Source organism: Sturnira hondurensis, unplaced genomic scaffold (genome assembly GCF_014824575.4).
Source record: "Sturnira hondurensis isolate 20B ecotype Veracruz unplaced genomic scaffold, ASM1482457v3 Scaffold0000880, whole genome shotgun sequence".
Classification (NCBI taxonomy): domain Eukaryota; kingdom Metazoa; phylum Chordata; class Mammalia; order Chiroptera; family Phyllostomidae; genus Sturnira; species Sturnira hondurensis.
The window spans coordinates 8,061,425-8,080,452 of NW_028073511.1; the positions used below are offsets into that span (position 1 = coordinate 8,061,425).

Consider the following 19,028-nt stretch of genomic DNA (forward strand, 5'->3'; position numbering starts at 1 on the left):
TGAGGATGTGGAGAAAAGGCTACCATAGTGTGTGACTGGTGGGAATGCATACTATTTGCAACCACTGTGGAAAATAAGGAGTTTCCTAAAAAACAAACAAACAAACAAATTTACCATATTTTTCAGACCATAAGATGCACCTAGGTTTTAGAGGAGGAAAAAAAATTGAAGCCAAAAATGTGGTAAAATATTGAATAACATAAATAACATAATATTTCACCAATGTAAATGTAAACAGAACTCAACCGCAGCATAACAACCATTATTCCTCTCAAATGGGAGGGGATGCTTCTTATAGTCCAAAAAAATATAGTAAAAATGGAACTGCCATTTAACACAGCAATCCCACTTCTGGGAATATATCCCAAGAATCCTGTAATACCAATCAGAAAGACTAGCTGCTCCCCTGTGTTCATAGCAGTGTTATTTACAATAGCTAAGATCTGTAAACAGCCCAAGTGCCCGTCAGTAGATGAATGGGTAAAAATGATGTGGTGCATTTATACAATGGAATACTGTACAGCTGGAAAAGAAGGAACTCTTATGCTTTGTGACATCATGGATGAACCTAGAGATAATTTTGCTAAGCCACAGAAATACAGATACCGTGATTTCACTCATATATGGAATCTAATGAACAAAATAAACTGACAAAATAAAACCAGAGGCATGGAGGCATAGGGGCATGGAGCAGACTGACAGCTCTGAGAGGTGAGGGGGGTAGGCCAGTCTGGAAGAGATTAAGCCAAAGAACATTATATGCATGTATGTATAGCTCATGGACACAGACAACAATGTGGTGAAGGCCAGCGTAGGGGCTGTGTGAAGGGTTAGAATATGGAAGACATCTGCAAAACAGTCAACAATAAAAAAAAAAGTTTCCTCGAATTTCAGTTTATGGGAATAAACCTTTTTAAATCAAAGCTAGACTTGAGATTTTAGAAAAACATTTGACATAAGGGCATTTCTAAGACTAAAATGGAATGGAAATATGCAAAAAATATAAAAATAAAAAGATTTAGGAAATGAAATAGGGCTTGCAATGTTCATGAAAAGTTATTTGTAAGTGGATTCATTCAAAGTCTTATTCATGTTTTTCGACTGCCACCCTTAGAAATTCTGCCGAAAACTTTTTATTATACAAGTTAAGGGAATTTGAAGGCTCAGTGTATCAGGGTAGCTTTCACTGTAGTACCACCATCAAAATTTCAATTTTAGCATAACACAGTGAAAAAGAATACATGCTTTGGAATGACGTGGATGCCCACAGCACTGTCTGGGGCTAAACTGTGGGCCTTGACCTTGAAGTGGCGCTGCTGGCTGAGCACTGGCTGAAGTTGCTGCCTGTGGACAAACAGATTGAGATCGGCCCCTTCCTCAAGGCATGTCCTGCCTGCTACTCTTCTTTGGTTGCCTTGGGTCCCCAGTGTTTATGCATATCAAGGTAGACATAAGTGACAACATTGTGGAAATCAAAGCTGTATATGACACTGACCTGGCCAAGTTCATGCTGTAGGTGGAGAAGGATGGACCAGGGTCCAAAGTCGGGTTATGCTGGCACTGATGTAGCTGAAAAAGATGCTTCTACTTCATCCAGGACTTCCTCCAGAGTATCTGTGACAGCAGGACAAGAACCACCCCAGCTTCATCTGGCTCAGTGCCACCAAGGCATACAAGCTTGTCCTCAAGAAGTACCAGGGCCAAATCATGCAAAGGATCTTGCAGGAAACCCTTTATGTGCCGTCCTATAAGTCCAACCTTCCTGACTGTTCTCCAAGGGCCAGAACATGAAAGACGAGGGGTGCCTGGACAAGGTCCACCTCTTCCTCGTCAACTATATGACCACCACTGATGTCATCTATGAGATGTACACTAAGATGAATGCCAGGCTTAACTACATAGGCATGCGCAGCAGTTGGCACACTCACTCCACCTGCCCTCCTCCCCCTCAACTCTCACAGAAACAGACAAACCCAAACCACGGAATAAATCTAGGAAGCTGTTGTTGGCTTTGTCTCCCAGAGCAGCCTCGAATATGGCTGGGGTCTGCAAGGGTTGGCCCTGGTTTTTTAAAAGTCATTTTCGGGGGTTCTATTCTAATGGAGCAATAGATAACAGCTCTTCTTTTGAATCACCTTTGAATTTCACAACATCCCAGACTGAACTATACCTTCATTTCAGTACAGTGAAAGTCAATGTTGCTAATAAATCAAAAATTATGGTTTTTTGCTTTTGTTCCATGCGTGGAACATGACTCTGGGGGAGCCTTGTCATACAGCTCACTTTAAAAATGAGCACATACCCCTCTAAGGATCTGGCACAATGATGTACTGGGTATTTTAAGGACAGACCATGAGGAGTTTGATTTGAAATTTATACAGGACCTGTATTGTGGATTTAAAAAAAACGAATAAACTGATGTGTATTCTCCTGTCATTGCACAGCACAGCCTCACAGCACTGTCATTAACGACCCTGCTTTTTCTTACACTGCACATAGGTTTTAAAGGAGGAAGATAGGGGAAAAAATTTGAAGCAAAAAATGTGGTAAAATATTTAGTAACATAAATAATATAAGACCCTGCTCTTTCTTACACTGCACCTAGGTTTTAGAGGAGGAATATAGTGGAAAAATTTTTGAAGCAAAAAATGTAAAATATTTAATAACGTAAATAACATAGGCCACCCGCCCTCCCTCTCTCCCCCACAAGCCAGGTAAGCTACATTTAGACTATAAGATGCACCCCCTTTCCTCCCAAATTTGGGGGGAAGTGTATCTTATAGTCTGAAAAATATGAATAAAATGAATGTTTTTATCCATTACAAATAAGATTAACAACTTTAGCATCAATAAGGGATACTTCTCAGTAAGCTTTCTTTGAAGCACATAGTTTTCATCGAACACATGTATTGTCTTGCAGTAATTATAGCAGAGTTTTCAATTTTATGTGGATAATGGGTTTCTTCTGTATCTCTGATAAACTAAACTCCACTGGTGCCTTCTATTGAGCTATTCTTTAGTAAGGTCAGTAGCAAAATGGTGGCATATCCCCTCTTTATGATGCCTCTCAATTGTTTTATTCATTTTGGTTTGCCATTCATTTGTTTAAATATATACTGAGGTTTCTACATTCTAGAACTTTTTATAGATGCTGGGGATACAATGGAGAGTAACAGGTAAGTTCCCTCTTCATGAGTTTATATTCTATTAGTGAAGAGAAAACAGACATGGGAATAAATAAATGAAATAGATGAACATAATTTTTGATAGCCATGAGTATGCTTTTGAAGAAAAAAGTGGGTGGTGGTGTGAAGGAAAATGGCACTGATTGTTTAAATTGAGTGTTCTGGGATAACATCTCTGAAGTTATTTGGCCAGTAACTTACAAAGACTTCAGAGAAAGATAAGCTCAATGTGATGGTTGTGGTGAACAACTACTGTACTAGAGGTATGTCAAGAAAATAGCATAGTCCTGTGAAAGGAACATGGCTTTTGGAGTCAGGATATGTAAACCTCTATTTGACTCTTACTCCATCTCCCCCATACCCATATGCTACCTACTGTGTATTTTTCCTAAAGATGCGTCACTTTAGAGCATGCTTTTCTTAGTACGTAAAAGTGGAAGATCTCACCTGTTTGGATTGTTGTTAGGAAATTGATCATGTGTGTATATGTCTTGCATATAGATATATGATGGAGTTTATTATTTCATTCTATTATTTTCTTGCTCGGGAGACGGGAGAAGAAAATCAGCAAAATTGTTCATTTAGTCAACAAATATTTAGGGGGGTTTTTAGTGCCTGTAATATGCCAGATACCGTTAAGTCAGATGTTAACAATAAAAACAGGTAAATAAGGTAGAACATTTCTAAATGCCCTTTTAAAAAAGCAGTTTTAAGGAAGAACAAAAATAAAGAAGAAAGTTATTAAAATGAGATAATATGGGAAAAGCAGTTAGCTTGATTAGCCTGTTTCCCTAGGGAAATAATCTTGTCTTGGTGGTGGTAGAAGTGCTAGAACAGATCAAATTTATTGAAAAGTAGGCTGACTGGGTGAAAACTAGACAATAAAAAAGCTTTAGTGTGTTAGGGTTTGTGTAAGCTCTAGTTGCTTAGGGTAACACTGATTGTGATGGGTTTTTTCTGTGAATAGTCTTATTTATAGAAAAATGATCTGGTGGAAATGATCTTTTTTGTTGTTATTGAGTCCTCTGGAGTGGAAAAAGTAGTTCTCTGAAAATGAGGGGGCTAAAATAAAATGCCTTTGGACAGTTGTTTCAGTTACTATACTAAGAAAAGATGAGAAAGCAGACATCTATGAGGACTCATTATTAAAAGCTGAGGATTTTTGTTGAAGTTACGGTAAAAGCACTGGTGGTAAAAATTTATTTTTAAAAATCAGAATATTGGTTGAAGACCTTGGATTGAAATCTTAACTTGATTTAAACTAAAGAGAGAACTTGTGCTCAAAAAAGAAAAATGAATTACCTCCAAGTTTAGTACCCCACTTGGTCTCCTTTGACACTTGGAGACGGAGGAGTTTCTTGTTGATTTTGGGTGGGCCTCCATTGATACCTCCTTGCTGTACAAGCAGATGTGTCTCAATGTTGCCTTGTGGCCTGCACTCCCAGTAGAGGGAGAGGGCTGGTTCCTGCCTTGTTGGGAGGAGAGTCCTGGCTCTTCATTTGGCTTCATCTGACAGCATCCTAGCTGGGGATCTGGGGTAGCGGTGGTAGTTAGGGTGCCTTGCTACAGCCCAGGTATAAATCTAGGCCCCCTTCCTGGCCTTTACTGGCATGAGTGGGGTTGAGACTATAGGTTTGTTTGGTTTTTTGTTTGTTTGTTTTCTGTGACTTCAGTAGAGTGGTTATTGTCTAGGAGCTTTCTGTCTTGTTAGGCTACTCTTTTCTTGGTCCTTTGGCTAAACAGAGTAGGCTTTTCTTGAACCTTTTTTCCTTTTCTGCCCATTGACATTTCTGTCTAGGTTGCTGGCTTCTCCAGTACTCAGTCTGGAATATATGAGGTAAAAGAAAACCTAGTGAACTCAACCAGGTTTAGAGGAACCTGGTCTCTTCAGCTTGTGCTACCTTCTTTCCTTCATTTTTCATAGTACTGTTACTTTTTTTTTCTTAATGTGTAATGTCCCCAGTTTTTAACTGTACTTACTTAGTGGGAGGGATTGGGAAAAGGACATCTGTCTTTCTGTAAGAGTAAACTCTAAATGGTGATGCCTCAAATAGAGATTGTAGTGCACACCCTTAGCAGTCTAAAAAATTCAATCTAGGAGAGTTTCTCCTTTTTTAGAAGTGGTGTGGGAATACTTGTTTTTTCTTAAGCTCTTATACAGTATTCAGAAAAATACAATATTGATTACCTTTAACACAAGAATACTGTACATAGATTAGCATTCAGTAAAAAGGTAGTAGGTGTACTTGATACCTTTGTTTTCTTCTATGACTTGCCTCTGCAGATTAAGATAACACATGAAAATAGCTAACAGTGCAGTTAACTAGTTATAGGCATTTGATAAACCTTAGTGAACTCTGCTCACTGATGAGTTTCTTATATGGTAGAGCGCATAGTCTGATTACCTGAGTGAGTCAGAGGAAGTTGAGAGGGAAAGGGAGGGGCACCAATATAGAAAGCACATTTAATAGTTTTATAAGTATTGAAGCACAAGAAGTTATGGGGAAAGCAGAGGGATATCGGTGAAATAACATATCAAAAGAAGTTAACAGAAATGTTAGCTATATTTAAAGATTATTAGGAGGACAGTAATTTCTGATTGGGGCTGCTAATCTGCCAGCTTCAAAGCAGCTTTCTTGTAGGCTTTTTAATGATGTTGGTAGTGCTACAAGTTTTTTATAAGATCTGTTACTGTTGCGGCAGTTTTACTCTACTGCTTTAAAAAGGAAGTGGATATGTTCATGGAAGATGTCTCAGGTATTGGTAAGTGAATTATGTTTTGAAAATTTAAATGAAATTTTTCTCTCTTTTGAAGAGTCTTCGGAACTTGATAAAATGTTTTAGATGTCTCGATATAAGCAACAAGGAAACAAAAGTTATTCACACATACTACAGGAAGCTGACAAGTAAATAAAAATTATTTGGATTTTTGTTTCTTTACTTTGACCTAAATTTCTAGCAGTTTTTTTCACATTTAGAAAAGGATTTAATTATTGAATCTTTTTCTTTAATAGGCAGTTTGACAATTTATCTTAATATTAAGTAGGAATAATATGATCTGATGTACATGGCTACTTGAGAAAGGGACTAGGTCATTTTTTTAAATTACAACATTCTTTTTCTAGAAGAACATTGATTTCATTTTTAAGTCTGTTGGCATTCCACTGTTTCGATAAGAATTATTTGATTGAAGAAAATAACATTTGATTTTATGGGACCTTTATTATTTTTTTAAAGATTTTATTTATTTGCTTTTAGAGAAAGGAAGAGAGGGAAAAGAGAGGGAGAGAAACATCAATATATGGTTGACTCTCATGTGCACCACTCCCCAGCCACTGGGAACCCAGACTGCAACACAGGCATGTGCCCTAGACTGAGAACCAAACCAGCAACATTTTGACTTGCAGGCCAGCACTCAGTCCACTAAGCCACAGTAGCCAGGGTGTGACCTTTATTTTTTTAAATCCTTTACTGTGTGAAAACTATTATAAACCTCAGTTTTCAAGTATTAGGAGAAGTATTCATAGCTTTAATAGAACAGTAGTTCAGGAAGCTAGCTTTAAATCAGGAGAAGAACATTTGGTATTTGATTTACTGTCATTAATTTGAAACACAGTAGAGGAGAAAATAACTAGGTATCAGAATACTAAGTGGAAGACAACTTTTATTTGCTTATTGGGAATTAAAATAAAAATAGACAATTTAAAAGCTATATATGTAGTTATTTATGATACATTGTAGTGCATTTTCTATTACTGTAAAACATTAACAGTATGTAAAACATTTACATGCTGTAAAACCTAAAAGAGCAATTCTTTTGTGACTTGGGTTACTTTTGATAACATAAATCCTGTATAGAGTGTATTCACTGAATTAGAGAAATAGTTTAATACAGATAATGCCAGAAAAGATATGTAAGGGTTTAGATTTAGTAATATGTGCTCGCAGAACTAAGATCTCTCTAAATGCCCTAGAACAATTTGACTAATAGCACTATTATTTGTGGGCATACCACATTTTGCATTATGAGACTGACGCGCTACCTACTGCGCTAACGAGGCACCTCACATTTTGTATTAAAAGTCACTGAAGTAATACATGTTGAAACAACATTCAAGCAGTATGAAAGTATCCATTGTGAAAAGTACATTTCTTTACACTCTCTCAACCTCATTTCACTTTTAGGAATTTGGTAGATACTTTATAGATTGTTTTCCATAGAAAATATTTTTAAACTGTATTATTTGTACTGTCATTCCCCTTTGTATCCTATTTTTCACACCATAAATTTAAAGTCAAGACATTATGATATAAATTATGTTAGTGTTTACCTGGGACTTACCTGAAAAGTTAAAACCTAATTTCCCCCTAAGGAGTTAATATCTTTTGTTTCTGCTAAAGTATTTCAGGTTGTCATAATTTTAAAAAAGATTTTATTTATTTTAAGAGAGGGGGAAGGGAGGGAGAAAGAAAGGGAGAGAAACATCAATCAGTTGCCTCTCAACACAGCTGGAGACCTGGCTCACAACCCAGGCGTGTGCCTTGACTAGGAATTGGACCCACGAATTATTGGTTCCCAGACCAGCACTCAATCAACTAAACCACAACAGGCACAGCTTTTTTCTTTTTTTAAAGTATATTTTATTGATTATGCTTTACAGTTGTCCTGCTTTTTCCCTCTTAGCCCCCCTCTGCCTGGTACCCATGTTCCCTCCTCCCTACACCCTTAGTTCATGTCCTTGGGTCATGTATACAAGTTCTTTGGCTTCTTCATTTACTACACCATTCTTAACATTCCTCTGTTTATTTTTTTTAAGTTTTATCTTTAGAGGGGAAGGGAAGGAGAGAGGGAAAGAAATATCAATGTATGGTTGCCTCCTGTGCGTCCCCTGCTGAGAACTGGCCTGCAACCCAGGCATGTACCCTGACTGGGAATTGAACCACAATCCTTTGGTTTGTAGGCCCATGCTCAATCCACTGAGCTATGCCAGTCCGGACCCCCCTGTTTATTTTGTACCTACCTGATGCAGGCCTGCAAGCTGCAAGAGACAAAGCTTGTCTCTGGTAGCAAAGCTGCAAGAGACAAAGCTTGTCTCTGGTAGCAAACGCTGCCTCAGTTTCCTCTCCCTGCCCCCACAGCTTGGTCGGAAGTCAATGACCAGTAAGACCCCTCACAGTGGGGGGCAACCTAAGCCGACTCAATCAATGGACACACACCCCTCCCACTCCCCCCCCCCCCCTTTGAGATAACCGGAATCCCTGTGTTCTCTGGGAGAAGCAATTCCTGGCTCTAATCCCCTTAAGCCTGAATACCTTTTGGGAGAGGTGCAGCTCCTTGCTAGACCGTGTCCTAGGGAAAAATCTGGCATCACAAAGACTTCCTGATAAACCTGTGAAATCTGCTCTGCTAAGAGTGCTTTCATTCATATGTTAAGGGTTCAAGCAGTAAACCCTAAAACTCTGTTCCTGACAGACTCTGAAGCCCTCAGATTTCTTCTTGAAATAACAACTCAGACAACATTTCTTGAAATGTTACATTTCTTGAAATGTTATCTACTGTTTGATCCTTGCCACCCTGTATTCCTGTGTATTACAACCCAATAAAAGGCTATGGAGCAGGGGGCTCAGGGCCTTTTTCCCTTTGGAGAAATTGGCCGCTGCTGGCCTTTTCCCCCAGAGAAACTGGCCACCAGCCCACAGCTTTTTCCCAGCAGGGAAAATGGCCACCCCTCCTCCCCAAGCAGATCATGTCATGTCTATGGCCATATTCACTTTCCGTGGCACCCAGGGGGACTTGCGAGAGATGTCACCCCCACACTTACCAATTATGCTTCTTAATTCCTGTCCCTTTTCCACCATTTCCCCCTCCCACTTCCCCATTGATAACCCTCCATGTAATCTGCATTTCTGTAATTCTATTCCTGTTCTAGTTGTTTACTAAGTCTGGTTTTGTCTTTTTCCAACTAAAAAGATTCAGTTATTGATAGTTGTATGTTTGTTGTCATTTTGCTGTTCATAATTTTGATCTTTTTTTCTTAAATAAGTCCCTTTCCTTTACATTTCATATAATAAGGGCTTAGTGATGATAATTTTTCTCTTTTTTGATGATAATTCATAATTTTGATCTTTTTTCTTAAATAAGTCCCTTTCCCTTACATTTCATATAATAAGGGCTTAGTGATGATAAACTCCTTTAGCTTTACTTAGCTGGAAAGAACTTTATCTGCCCTTCCATTCTAAATGGTAATTGTGTTGGATAGAGTAATCTAGGTTGTAGGTCCTTGCTTTTCAATACTTTGAATACTTCTTGCTAGTTCCCTTTTGCCTGCAAAGCTTCTTTTTGGAAATCAACTGATAGTCCTATGGGAATTCCTTTGTAGGTTATTCTCTGCTTTTCCCTTGATGTTTTTATCTTTAACATTGGAATTTTAATTATGATGTGTCTTGGTGTGGTCTTCTTTATATCCACCTTGTTTGGGACTCTGCACTTGCATGTCTATTTCCTTCACCAAATTAAGGAAGTTTTCTTCCATTATTTTCTTTCAAATAAGTTTTCAGTTTCTTGCTCTCCCTCTTCTTTTGGCATCCCTGTGATTCGGATGTTGGCACAGTTGGGGATATCCTAGAGTCTTCTTATTCTCTTTATTTTTTTTATTTCACTTAGTGTAGCCTTCATTTCTTTCCTTATGTTTTTGCCCTACTCAATAAGATCTCCAAGGATGCTTATCAGTATTTTGAACTATGCATAGATGGGTTGGTTATCTCAGTTTTGCTTAGTTCTTTCTCTGCAGTTTTGATCTGTCTTTTCATTTGGGCCATATTTCTTTGTCTCCTCACTTTGACAGCCTCCCTGTGTTTGTATCTGTGTATTGGGTAGAGCTGCTTTGGCCCCATTTTGATGCACCTGTTGACATTGTAAATGGCAGAGTCCTGTATTCACCAGAGTGAGGCAACCCACTTCACCACTTTGTGGCAGTATATGAGGAGGGGTCTGAGAGGCAACAATGTTGCTTTCTCGACTCTCACTTGTTTCTAGTCACTTCCCCCACTTCCCTACGACTGACGCCCTTCTAGCTGCTGCTGCACTGGTGTTGTATCCCAGAGTATGTGGATTTGGGTATATTCTAGGGCTGTGCAGGTCCTTTATACTGACCCTACTGAGAGATCCACAGTTTCTTCTGCCATGCCAACCTCCACTGGTTTTTACAGCCAGAAATCATGAGGCTTTTTCTCCTAGCGCTGGAACCCTGTGCTGCACAGTCTAGCCTGGGGCTGGGGTAGCTCACTCCCCAAGTGTCCCTCCCAGTTTTTAACCACACCACAGGTGGATGTGGGATTGCCTATTCTACCTGCCACCACTGCCACTGCCTTGCTGCTACCACCACCACACTGTGTCCTCTCCTCCCTGGCTCCCAGGCTCTGACCCTCTTACCTATCTGGGTGAATATTTCTTGTTAAAATCTTTGGTTGTCGTACTTCCATACAGTTTGTTTTTCTGACAGTTCTGGTTGTACTTTGTTTTGAGATTAGTTGTGATCCTTCTTATGAGTGTGCAAGGAGGTGAACCGTGTCTACCTATGCCTCCATCTTGTCCAGAAGTTCTCCTCAAGTTGTAATAATTTAAACCAGAAAATCTCGATTGCCAGAAGCTGGGCTTCTGGGATATCTTTTGGTTTTGGTTTTTATTAGTTCATACTCAGTGTCTGCTTGTTGTTGTCATCTGTGGCCTCAAGGAGTCTAGTAGCTTTGAGAGAAGGATTTCCATGTAGACCTGGTGTTTTGTGTTGTAGACTAGCCCTCATCTTCTGCCATGCATATCCTAAAACCCCTTCATTTTAGGACTGAAAGCACAAATAGCATTTAAAAAATTAATAAACTAGTGTGAAAATGGGACCATTATAAATTATTGGGTTATTTTCAGTTCATTTCAATCAGTGTGATATGGCTGAAGGAATTTGACTAAGAGAAGAGTGCTTTATTTAGTATTTTTCCACTCCACTTGGCTCTTATTAGCATTCTTGGAATAGGAGGAAGAAAGGAGTAGGATGCCAATGAATGTACATAACTCTCCCCACCTTTTCCTACTTTTCCCTTTTACAAATGAGGGAGGAACAGTTGAAATATGGAGACTCTTTGTCCAAATTAAAGAGACAGCAGTTTCATGGAGAATAGCTTGTTTGAGAGAGGAGAGAAGTTGTTTAGAAACTTTCAAAATGGTCCTCCTATTATTTCTTTGCTATTCTTCTTGATGATTCTGAAAGGTCAGCACTCAAAAGGTACACATTGATTTCATATTAAGGAGATTTTCTCTGTTGGTCATTTCACTTTGCACTCAAGTTACTGTGTGTGTGTGTGTGTGAGAGAGAGAGAGCGAGAATATCCAGTTTAATTTGATCATAATAAGAAGGAAAATCTGATGACTTACAGTTTCTGCTATATCATTTCTTATATAATATCACTAATATTCTGTAAAACAGAAACTCTAGGAGTTGGGTTAACCATTTTGTTAGGTTGGAAAGGAAGCCTGATGTTTTAAGTGTGAGTCTGATGTTGATGCAGTAAAGCTGAAACATCATATAGGTACCAAATAAACATTTAATCTTACTTTCCTTATTCTTTAAAAATGTTACTTTTCTCTATCTTCTAATTTACGCCTCTATAAAGTTTGAGGTTCTAGTTCTGTATAACACTTTTTGGGAAATCCTGAATGTAAAATTACAAATAATTAAATATATTTCTTAATTTTGTTTTATATTTTACATTTTTATTTATTGATTTTTTTTTTGAGGGAGAAGGAGGAAGGGAGGGGGCAGCCCTGACTGGGGATCAACCCCACAACCTTTTGGTGTAGAAGATGAGACTCCAACCAACTGAGCCACCTGCTCAGGGCTCACAGTTAATTTTTACTAAAAGACTACCAATCTTTATATACCTTTTATGTTTGTTTTAGTTTGAAAAATCTTAGTGTAGTCTGAAACTAGGTTTTCAGATGATGATACATTATGTTTTAATAGCTAATTGAAGTATTTTCCTTAAGTGCATTACCCATAAAAATGAAGCAAGTTATCTATATTACAAAGTATTTTCTCTTCTATGATTTGTACTTTAATAATTTTTCACATTTCTCCACCAATGTAGTAGTTTCTCCAAATGAACAACTTTTATTCTGATTGCAAAATAATATATATTGTTTATTTTAAAAAAACAAGCATCAGATCCTTTTCTATAGTATAAATGAGTCAATTATCTGAAGTCCTTACCAGTTGCAGAGTAACAACTGCTTAACATTGTACTAGACTCAAGTGCCTGGAGATAGAAATTCTTTGTTAACTTTTTATGTGACAAATATCTTCTGGTTAGTGATTCACTTTTTAAATTATTGATTTTAATGAACAGAAATTATTAATATCAATATAAATATGTGAGGTAGGAATCCAGTTCTATTCTGTACACCCTAAATGTAGTTAGTAGTTTTGCAAGCAAGCACCATGCAATTTTTTCTTTTTGTGTATTATAAAACAAATTTTTTGTTTATGGACTTTTTATTTTGTTTCATTTATCAGTATGTCTGTTTTTGTACCAGTATTCCACATTGTTTTTCTTTATATTTTAGTCAAAAAGAAAAAGTCCCCTCACTTTCTTTTCCCTGGAGTATTCTGGCTATTCTTGGCCTTGTTTTTTAAAACATATTTAGAACCTGTTTATTAAATTGCTCTCTCAAATCTGTGAGATATTTTTGGAATTGCATTAAATCATTATATCAGTTTCAGGGAGAATTGATATCTCTGTGATACTGACTTTTTAAGCTGAACATGGCATAACTTCCCTTTTGTCTTATTTTATGTCTTCCAATAAAATTTCATACTTTTTTTCATGAAGGTTTGCATATCTTCTGTTAGCCTCTAACTTAGAACAGGGTTCATTAAATAAACTATGGCTCCACTGGCCAAACGTGAACACTGCCTATTTTTGTAATGTCCATGAGCTGAGAATGCTAGCTAAGAGTTTTATAACTGGTTGGAAGAAAACCAAAAGAAGAACAATATTTAGTGACATGTGAAATTATACCAAATTGTAATTTTAGTGTCCAAAAATAGAATTTTGTTGGTACATAGTTATGTTTATTCATTAAGTATGTAGTTGTTTCTGCACTACAAATGGCAGAGTCCATTGTTTCAACACAGGTTCTACAGCCTACAGATCCCTAAAATATTTTACTATTTGACCCTTTATTGAAAAAGTATGTCTACCTCTGACTTAGAATTACTGTTTGTCATTGTTCATGTATGTACTTCAGGTTGAATGTGCATACTGGGGGTGGAGATGGTCTTTCAGCCTCCTTTTCTGTATCTATATCTCCAATTCAGATAAGACTTAAATTCATAATGAGTCACTGTTACCAAAGTGTGTTGCATTCTTCAAATTTCTGTGGACAGAGGAAAATGTTGAAAACTGTTGATATCGGTGTTTTATATAATAATAACTATGTTATTATATAAATATTATAATTATTTTATATTATAACTGGTGAATATATAATGATACATGATATATTATTTTATAATATATAATTATATTAAATATAATCGTATATTGTAAGTATATAAAATATATTATAATTATAATTGGTGTTTTGGTAAATGTTTTTGAAAATTTAATTTAATAAAATATAAAATTGCCTATTTACTGATTTCTTCCTTTATAGGAAATTAAGAGAGAGACAGAATACAAGGATGACGATTTGCCCATCAGACGGGAAAGGCATGGGAATGTAGCAAGTCTTGTACAACGAATAAGCACCTATGGACTTCCAGCTGGAGGAATTCAGCCACATCCACAAATTAAAAACATTAAAAAGAGTATGTAAATAATATTTTTACTATTAGATTAAGTCAGAATAAAAAATACATTTTGTAGCTGTTCATAAATTATGTTAAGAAAAATTAGCTCAACCTTGTGCAGCTGAGTGCAGAAACTTTCCACTTATTTTTATGTTACGAGTTACTGGCTCATGGAGTCATTCTTCATATGATAGCTTGAATTGCTGACAACTATGTGGGGATTATAAATTAGAATATGAGGCTTTGTTTTCTTAATAGTTTTACATTCTTTATAGAATAGTTAACACTTAGCCTTAATGTATTTTAATACCATTTATTTAATGAGATGTATACATCTCTGCTTATTCTTAATCAGTATAGATAGATGAAAGAATTTTGATAGTACATTTTTTTAAAGATTTATTCATTCATTCATTTTTAGAGAAAGGAGAAGAGAGAGAGAGAAACATCAATGTGTGGTTGTCTCTGGTGCAGACCTGGCCCACAACCCAGGCATATATCCGGACTGGGAATCAAACTGGCAATATTTTGGTTCTCAGGACAGCACTCAGTCCACTGAGCCACACCAGCCAGCGCTAATAGTACATTTCTTTAGTAGTTAGACGCCTGAACATAAACATTCAGTTTTCCAAGGCGATTGGCTCAATAGAGTGCATTTTAAGTATTCGGTACTCAGTAAATATGTTAGGAGAACAGTTTAGCCTAGAGAGTGAGCACATTTGATATCAGACAGAGTTGGAGTCCATCTCATTACCTTAGATCATTTAAACTCTTGAGATTTATTTTACTGCTGCTGAGAAATTGGTAAAAAAAAAAAGTAATAATTGCTGTTCTCAAAGAGCTTGACATCTTGAGAAAGACTATTATAAAAACAGTATTGAGCCCTGGCTGGCGTGGCTCAGTGGATTGAGCGCGGGCCTGCGAACCAGACAATCGTGGTTCGATTCCCAGTCAGGGCACATGCCTGGGGTTGCAGGCCGGTTCCTTGCAGGCTAACTACCAGCAGGGGACGCACAAAAGGCAACCATACATTGATGTTTCTCTCCCTCTCTCCTTCCCCTCTAAAGATAAATAAATAAATAAAATCTTTAAAAAAAAAAAAGGCCCTTCTTTAAAAAAAAAAAACAAACAGTATTGAACATCCACAAAGAACTGAAGCATTTATGGAAATAGACAACATTTTAACATAGTAAAACCTGAAGGCCCTTGAGAGACTGAATACTGATTGCTGTGTTCAATTTAACTTAATACGTAGTAAATGAGTGTTCATCCACATTTAGATTAGTGTCTTTCATATTGTAGTCTTTAAATCCCTTAAACCAAGTAGTCTACAGAAAAGATATTTTGTTTACATACGTTTCACAAATGTAAGAAAAAATGTATGAATTTTATATCCTTATATCTCAACCTGTTACTTTCTATACTGTTGTCTGTGAAGTTTGGGGAAACCTGTACTTTCTGGGTTTTATCACTCTTTGTTTACTTTCATAAAATAAAACTTGATTTTCATAAAAAAATTTCATGACATTGAGACAGATCAGTTAGAGAGTTCTCTGTGTTCTTTGTTTCCCAGTAAATGCGATGTACAAACAATATTTAGATATTACCCATACTATTTTCAGTCCACTGGCTGAAGGTGAATCAGTAGATCTAATTGTTCTGGACTCTGAAATTCTGTTTGTTGGGAGGTTGGGGAAGAGATAACAGACCATGTCCACATCCTGCAGGTGGAGCTCTATGTAGAATTTTTGTGCCTAAGGAGAATTTACAGGCCCAGAGAAGGGCTATTTATGACCTCTGCCTATTGTAAAATCTATTTAACACTTTCTTTAGCATTACTGAGCTATAAAGAGACAAGTTTCTTCTTAAGGCTAGACAAATAGTTTCAAAGTTATGAATATTTATTTATCTTGTCTCCTGATAGGAAAGGGCACATCAAATTTTTACCTTCCTCAAGAACATTTGTCATAATTATTTTTCTTGTAAGAATAAACATTATGTAGTTGTTGCCAGGAGGCTTAGGTTTTTTCCTAAGGCTCTTTCATAACTTGCTTTTAAGTGCCTGTGCCACAAGGACTAAATTGGTCATTTGGTGCTAACATTTAAAACAGGATGCAGGTTGTTTTTGCTTTCAAATTGCTTTTCCAGGAAAAGCAAGCTTATGTGTTTTCTTTTTTAATCTGCATTTTTTTCTGTTTGCATCATATTCTTAATTCACAAAATGGACTCACTCGTTTTCAAAAGTGGTTCGTTGCAATGTTAAACAGTAGTGGGTACTACTAACCAGTACTATTAGTAAAATGTATTCTTAAAAACCTTAAAACTATTATAAATGGTTTGATAGTGATAGACAGTGCAGATTGCATATTCAGTTTAAATCTCACTTGCCAAGACAAGTGAATCTGCATGTGTTCAGTTTTCTATGAACAACTAAAAAGGACAAGTTCAAATAGATAATATGATGTTAAATATCTGGAAATTGTACTTGTTAGCTTTTTTTTTTTTTTTAAGTCTCCAGAGCCAAAAAAGAGTTTGCTTTTTTTATGAAGTCTGGTCATGAAGCCATTGAAACTTAGTTAAGTGTGATAACTTCTTTGATCAAATAAACAGGTATTTTTAGAGCTAGCACAGAATAATGTTTTTCTAAGACAAAGTTGACTGTTACAAGTTGCTCAAGTTATAGAAGAGCAAAACAGGTATAATTGTCACATTACTGCTGAGACCCTTGTAAAATAATGCACAAAGGTAAGGGATGGTGTAGAGTATTTTACTTAGAGAGTAAAGAATTGATATCTTTGAGCATCACAACTCTATATAACATTGTGGAATATTATATCTGGGGGACAAATGGAAGTCATGTGAATCTACTCTTGGCTCATGTGAGGGAAGGAATCAGTGCTTGTAACTTTACATGCCTTTCTCATGCTGCAGAAATGATTTTTCATCTAGTTAATAATTATTTTGAATGTGAAAGATGCATTGAAGTTGACACTAGTTGATTGCTAGTAGTTGTGGAGAAAGAAGATGTTGCCATATGAAAACTGAGTTAACTAGAATGCCAGTCTACATAGAGCTCAATTCCCAGGAAAGAGTTGATAGCAAATAGTATGCCTGCTGATTTTGAGTCAGCACTGAAGAAAGTAATGAAAATTCGAATACCATCTTTGCAGCTTTTTTTTAAATGAGCATATTAGTTCAGGCTGTGTTCTTTGATGTTAAAATACTCTGACTCGGGAAAAGTTACTCAAGTGATTCCTGTAGCTTCAGCCTCTCAAATGAATGGGATAGGGTGTACTAACTTTCTGTCTTATTTTGAAAAATTTTAAATTTTACAGAAAAATTGAATGAATAATTGTGCATTGAACTAGGTATACTCTTCACCTAAGCTGTTAACATTTTGTCATACTGGTTTTATCTGTATATCTGTATACTTATACATATGCAAATACATTTTTAAGTTGAAAGTATGTTTTTGATATGATACTACTTTCCTAGTCATATGAGATTTTCCCTTCATAATAGTGATAATGATAATATTTTCTAAGATTTTGAGTATTTTAACCAAGCCGTATGTCTCAACAATATAGTTAGTATCTTGAACAGCTTGAATCTTACATTTAATGACCTAAGTATTATGATTTTTTATTGCTGAGGGTAAAAAAGAGTCTAGAAGATTCAACCATATATGTAGCAAATGACTCAAGTCCTGTATTTTTTAACTTTTGATGGTTTTCATTGGAGGTTTTGGAATTCCAGGTAGAATTGGGGGTTTGGAAGACCCATGGAGATAAGCAAGTATAGGGCATTTTCAAGGAATAAGGACACCCAACATGACTAGACTGCGTGAGCGCTGTGTTAAAGCGCCATAATCTGTAGAGGAGGCACATGATGATATAGTGGAAAGGTAAAAGGCTTAAGTTTTGCCTCTCTTTAGCTGTGTGGTCTTGGACAGGTTATTTAACTTGAGTACTGTTTTCTCATTGGTAATATGATGATAATATGTTTCAATGATCTGTTGTGTGGAGATGTTTGAAAAAAATTTAGTACTAGTACAGAAAAGATGTGAAATATGTCCCTGCCTTTGTTGTATTGCCTTTATCCTCTTGTTAATACCTTTACTTATGAAATACTGACTTTAAAAAAACTTTCTTGACATTGTTTAGATGTGAAAAGCTATATCCGGGATTGTTTGTGGTAAGAAAATACTAGTTGTGCCCTGGCTGGGTAGTCTAGTTGGTTAGAGTGCTGTCCTGATACCCTAAGGTTGTAGGTTCGATTCCTGGGCAGAGCACATACAGCAATCCAAAAAATGAATGTGTAAGTAAGTGGAATAGCAAATTGATGTTTCTGTTCCTTCATCCCTCTCTAAAATCAGTAAATTTTAAAAAAGAAAATACTAGTTGCTGTTTTTTAAAATCAACTTAATATTATGCATTTTTTACTGACGACTCTACTATGACAATATTATTTTATTTTTTGTTGTTTTATTTATTTTTAATGATATTTTATTGATTATGCTATTACAGTTGTCCTGATTTTTTGCCCTCTGTCCCCCTTTCCCTCAGCACCCCCCACTCCCACAGGCAGTCCCCCCACGATTGTTCATGTCCATGAGTCATGTGTGTAAGTTCTTTGGCTACTCCATTTCCTATACTGTGCTTTACATTCCCATAGCTATTCTTTAACTATGGGAACTTCTTAATCCTCTCACCTCTTCACCCACTCCCACCCCCCCACCTCCAATCTGGCAACCATCAAAATGTTCTCCATGTCCATAATTCTGTCTCTGTTCTTCTTGTTTACTTAGTTTGTTTTGTTTTTTTATATTCAATTATTGATAGATAATGTATTTATTGCCATTTTATTGTTCAGAGTTTTGGTCTTCCTTTTTTTATAATGTTCTTTATTTTTTTAAGATTTCATTTATTTATTTTTAGAGAGGGGGAAGGGAGGGAGAAAGAGAAGGAAAGAAACATCAATGTGTGGTTGCTTCCAGTATGCC

The 19,028-nt window shown here is 36.5% G+C and overlaps 1 protein-coding gene and 1 pseudogene across 1 annotated transcript in view; both read left to right on the top strand.

Moving 5' to 3' along the window:
- CD2AP (CD2 associated protein) overlaps nt 1-19,028 on the top strand; it is a 141,265-nt gene that overhangs the window by 45,373 nt on the left and 76,864 nt on the right. The window contains exon 3 of the mRNA XM_037054448.1: nt 13,891-14,044. Coding sequence (XP_036910343.1) covers nt 13,891-14,044 — 154 coding nt within the window. The remainder of the gene's footprint in view (nt 1-13,890; nt 14,045-19,028) is intronic.
- Nucleotides 559-2,407, top strand: LOC118993482 (glycolipid transfer protein-like; annotated as a pseudogene).